The following is a 5,022-nucleotide window of genomic DNA, read 5'->3' as shown; positions in this document are numbered from 1 at the left end:
CCCTTGAGTTAGTGGCGTCATAGATAAAGGTAAATAATTACTCACCCACCCCAGTAGTTCACCCTCTGGAGATACAATTCTCACCTGAGGAGTCTGGAAATCTCCAACCCATTAGATCATGTAATATGTGCAATGCACGTTTGGTAACTTACCAAATGCATTGTCGTTCTGCAATAGTTTTGCACCTGTGAATCTTTCAGGTGTAAGCTTCACAATATATAGATGTATTTCCCATATTAGTCGGTAGATGGCGCTACTGTCATGTTTAGTAAAACAGACCCCCTTTTTTTAACTACGCAAGTCAGTTAAGAACACATTCTTATTTACGATGACGGCCTAGGAACAGTGGGTTAACTGCCTTGTTCAGGGGCAGAACGACAGATTTTTACCTTGTCAGCTCAGGGTTTCGGCCCAACGCTCGAACCCCTAGGCTACCAGCTCCTTTGTACTGATACAGTCTGGAGGCCTTTTTTCTTGCATTCAAATTCCAATTGATCAAAGCTTTTATGTTTTTTTTTAAATCTAAAAAACATAGGCCTGTTTGTTTTTCTAGCCTTTTTTTCATACAAAGCAAACACAGTAAGTAATTGCCAATGAGAATACATAAGTAGATGCATAGACAGTCTACTTAGAAACATATATTCTGCATGATATATTCAGTCCTGAAAGTGAATTGGTACCCAATTTATAATTTTCCAATTGTTTGTTAAGATAGCAACTGCTCTATAAATGGAGCAGCAATTAATAATTATCCATTGTATATTGAGGTTGTTCCCTTGTGATAATGACAGTAAAATGGATGTGTTGTGTGTGTGCATAGATCGAGTGAATTTACGATGAGAGAAGCACAGTATTTTTTTATTTGATTTGCTTCACTGGAAAGCTAATTTGTCAGTGATTTGAACGTTGACTGTGTGTAATTACTGAGTTCTGCTCCCCCGATGCAGACCCTTCGGCATGGAATTCTGCTCGGCAGGAAAGATAATTATTGTTGCACATGCTGACACAATTTCTCAATCTCAATTCCCCTGCGAGTTTTTATTTAACTCCCATGTGTGATATCTGCCCTCCATTTGCTGCACTGTGGGTACATCTGATAACCACTCTATTTTCAAATCTGCACACAGTTTTGCATCCTCCCCTCATGACAAGCTACAACCAGCAAGTGTTGTGCTGAGAGTAGTAACTGGATTCCTCCCAGATATGCTGATATGACCTGGCTGGTTTCATAACACATGCCCTATGAATACAGGGCACTCCAACTCCAGCGGGTCATTCACTGAAATGTTATCATGGTGCTGTTCAAGGAAAAGACTACAAAGGCATTAGCATTCAAATTGCCACAGTCGACCCATTGTCCCCTTGCTGCCCCCAACTTTGTTCAGAACAGAAAGACCTCAAGCGGCAACCCCAACTACTTTATACACATATTTCCATGATTTTTGCTGGTATACATTTCTCATAGGCTACTGAACATGACGTCTCATGTCAAAATATGAAATAGGTTACTGTTTAGTGGTTTACGATTATGTATTGATTAAATAAACAAGGCGAAACAGCCAAGACAGCCAACCAAGCTAAGCATTCCCACATAATCAATATCCTACTTTGTTTATTCCTTTAGTTTGACAATTCCAAATCAATTGACTGATAACTGTCGATAAGAGCTCAAAAGTTGACCTATGACCACTTTCCATTTAAAGGTCATTGCATTAGGGGGGAGGCTGGGACAGGGAGTGTTTTCGTTACGTCACACGGGGGTTGTGTTCTTCAGTCTTGCTCACCACCTCTGGTTCCATTCCTTTCCTGGAGATTCGACAAGAGGGACTTCTTTTCAAGCACAGCTTCTTTTGGAGTGCTTCAGTGTGGATTTGTGCTCGTCTGTGTTGGAATTATGTTGTCTGATTCAATACAGGCACGCTATAAAGGTAAGATTGCGTGTAAATGTTGTAACTAACATCGTTTGTTTGGTTCGGTTCAGCTAGCTAACTAATTAACGCTAAGTGTCACGACTGTTAGATGTTGTTTGTCGCACGGACAGAGCCAGCATTGCAAGTGCAGCACAGTAACTAGCCAATGTTTGTTAACCCCACTGTAATTACTTACAACTAAAGAATTGTTACCCAACAATCTACCTAGACGGCCAACACTTCACTAAAGTGATCTACTATTTTGTTTGTTTTTTCGCGTTAAGGTTAACTAGCTAGCTTTAGCGACACCAGCGTTACTATGCAGCCGCATACGCAACGAACCAACAGGACAGTGGAGATACGTTTGCTGAACTAACGTTACATACATAGGACCAGAATATTCTGTGCCTTACTGACAAAACACATTTCAATGTGGTCAATTCATTTTTCTGCAGATAGTAGCTTATCGCGCTATGACAATGCGTGTACTGTACACTCTACTCTTATTGCTATATAAAAAGTGAACAGGATTTTAGCCAGTGTTGTCAAACAGTAATGCCAATTCGGCTGCATTTCCATATAATTACATATTGAAACTGTTTTTTTTTCTGCTATGGAAAGATATGCAGGTTTGTTTTGAGAAAGTTGTGGCTAACTGAAATGGGCAGTTTATTTTTTCTTCTTCCAAAGCATAGTCAGTAGACTAAACGTATAAATGATTGTCAACCATGGTGCTGTCTATAAAACATAACTAATCTTGCCCGTTTCCTTCATTTTACAAGGTCATCAGTGAGTTTAGTCGTCTGCCTTCTGGTCTGCAACTGCTGCCTTTGAAGTAGGTGTGAATGCTTCATCTCTCTGGAGACACCCACCACCTCCCTGACTAGTCTGCCACCTCACGATCAGGGCCAGCCAACCAGCCAAAATGGGTAACCAGCTAACAGAGATAGCCCCCAACACTCCTTTCCTCCCCAATTTCCAGTCTCTGCATGTGGTCGTCATTGGCCTGGACTCTGCAGGAAAGACCTCCCTGCTGTACAGACTAAAGCTCCGGGAGTTTGTGGAGACCATCCCTACAAAGGGCTTCAACACTGAACGGATTAAAGTAGCAGTTGGAAGCTCGCGGGCCACCACCACCTTCCAGGTGTGGGATGTGGGTGGTCAGGAGAAGCTGCGGCCCCTGTGGAAGTCATACACGCGTCGCACCGATGGCCTGGTGTTCGTTGTGGATGCTGCAGAAACTGAGCGCATGGAGGAGGCCAAGGTGGAGCTCCACCGCATCAGTCGCTCGGCAGAGAACCAGGGTGTACCAATTCTGGTGCTTGCCAACAAGCAGGACTTGGACTCTGCAGTCTCTGCTGTGGAGGTGGAGAAGGCCTTGGCCCTCCACGAGCTTAGCAACTCCACACTGCACCACACCCAGGGATGCAGCGCGCTGAACGGCCAGGGGCTCCAACCCGGCCTGGAGAAACTATATGAAATGATCCTGAAGAGGAAGAAGCTGCTCAGACACAGTAAGAAGAAGAGATGAGCTGTGCGTCTGAGCTTCAGAAAGCCGCTTACCCCGCAGAATGGACCTTGTTGGTGTTCCTTGGAATTTGATGGGAAATTTGTGCCCCGAAGGACCTGCTTCAGGTCTCCCAGTGAGGGTCAGTCCAGAGGAGCGTGAAATGGACCTGTTATACTATGTTGGACACAGCACGGACTACGTTCAGCCATTTACAGTGGCTCTTTTTCAATAAACATTGCCATCTGCTTTTTATCAAGTTGTAGTACCAACATGGTCTAGTCCAAACGTCCAGTGACGTATGGTAGTTCTAATGTAGTTTACCTTGTAGTTCACTTTGTTTCACGGAGGTGGTTCACCGTTGGAAAAGACAACGCTTTTGTAGATCAAAAGAGGGACTGTATTTCAACCCACTGTTCGGCTGGCATTGTAAATGCCTGCTGGCAGGAGGCCTGAGGCTGCTAGCCATGATGCAACTTTTCACCACTGTTTTGCTTGTCATGGTAGACTTAAATGTGTGAAGTTGTTACAACCAATATGTTTTTACATTCTGTACATATTTTTTTGTAATGCTTACAAATGAATAAATTATTGAAGACACTATCTGGAAGTCCACCTTCTTTCCTTCAGTTTATTTGACCATGCTGACCAAGTGTTATAGTTTGCCCTTGTTATATCAAAATGTTTGTGCAGTTAATGGTATTCTCAACAGAACACCAAGGGTTCCTGTAACTTATAGGTCATGTTTCCATTTTTGCTCTTGAGGTGTTTTTTTTTCTTAAACGTCATTGAAAAAGTATCCTTTGGAGTCAGGAGACAACGGCTCATGTTTCTATTTCAGTTACTAATCTTTCCTTTAACATCTGCCTGCTGGTTCCCACCCTGGCAGAGATCGTTTAAAGAACAAACGGTCTCTTTGGCTTCTCAATTATAGCTTTTGCATCAATCACAAGAGGAACTGCTTACCTGTGTTCAATGACATTTAATTAGTGATTTGCACATCAAGTCTCCTAGGGGACATTCATTGGCAGTTTTCCAGGCATTTTATATCTATGGTAGCTCCAATAAGTCAATTAATTGATCAGTGAAGTTATTAGTCAGACAATTTATAATTAGCTCACAAAGATAATTGGGAATAGTTGTGTAAGAATTTGTTTTCTTGAAGGACATCTCACCTTCCAGTGAGAAAGGGCAGTGTTAAATGGTAGCCCAAAAACCACAGGCAATTCTAAACCTGAGACTGTTAAGTTACTCTTCCTGACACAGTGCACTACTTGGCAATAGTGCCACAATGAAAATAACCTAGTTCTTGCCAGGTGCTAATATGTAACTGGTTTGTCATATTGTATTTCATCAGAGACAATCTACAGGTTTGAACAAGTGACCCATATTACTTGTATAGCAGAAATCAGTGGATTTAGAAGTTTGATTTTGTATGTGTTCACAGAATACTAAGAAACAGGATCAAGGATCTACAGAGTTTGGCCTGTATAAATATTTGAAAGCCATATGAAAGGAAAGCTGTGGGCAGGACTGACTTCAAACGTACCAGATAATTCAAATCAATAATGGAGGCTAGGAGCCTACACCAGCACACCAAAACCT

At 42.2% G+C, this 5,022-nt stretch overlaps 1 protein-coding gene across 1 annotated transcript; it reads left to right on the top strand.

The window, feature by feature from the left end:
• The first annotated feature begins 1,795 nt into the window (after positions 1 to 1,795).
• Positions 1,796 to 4,020, top strand: LOC106607190 (ADP-ribosylation factor-like protein 4D). Its single transcript, XM_014203888.2, has 2 exons — positions 1,796 to 1,928; positions 2,693 to 4,020. The coding sequence occupies exon 2, from the start codon at positions 2,836 to 2,838 to the stop codon at positions 3,439 to 3,441; it is 606 nt and encodes a 201-aa protein (XP_014059363.1). The 5' UTR covers positions 1,796 to 1,928; positions 2,693 to 2,835; the 3' UTR covers positions 3,442 to 4,020.
• Positions 4,021 to 5,022: the final 1,002 nt, after the last annotated feature.

This window comes from Salmo salar, chromosome 06 (genome assembly GCF_965601325.2).
Source record: "Salmo salar chromosome 06, fSalSal1, whole genome shotgun sequence".
Classification (NCBI taxonomy): domain Eukaryota; kingdom Metazoa; phylum Chordata; class Actinopteri; order Salmoniformes; family Salmonidae; genus Salmo; species Salmo salar.
The sequence above is the reverse complement of the archived record's forward strand: the minus strand, read 5'-3'. Positions and strand labels throughout refer to the sequence as shown.

Bases quoted from the DNA above. Each gene is read 5' to 3' on its own strand.
- LOC106607190 (XM_014203888.2), top strand. From the start codon at position 2,836: ATGGGTAACCAGCTAACAGAGATAGCCCCCAACACTCCTTTCCTCCCC.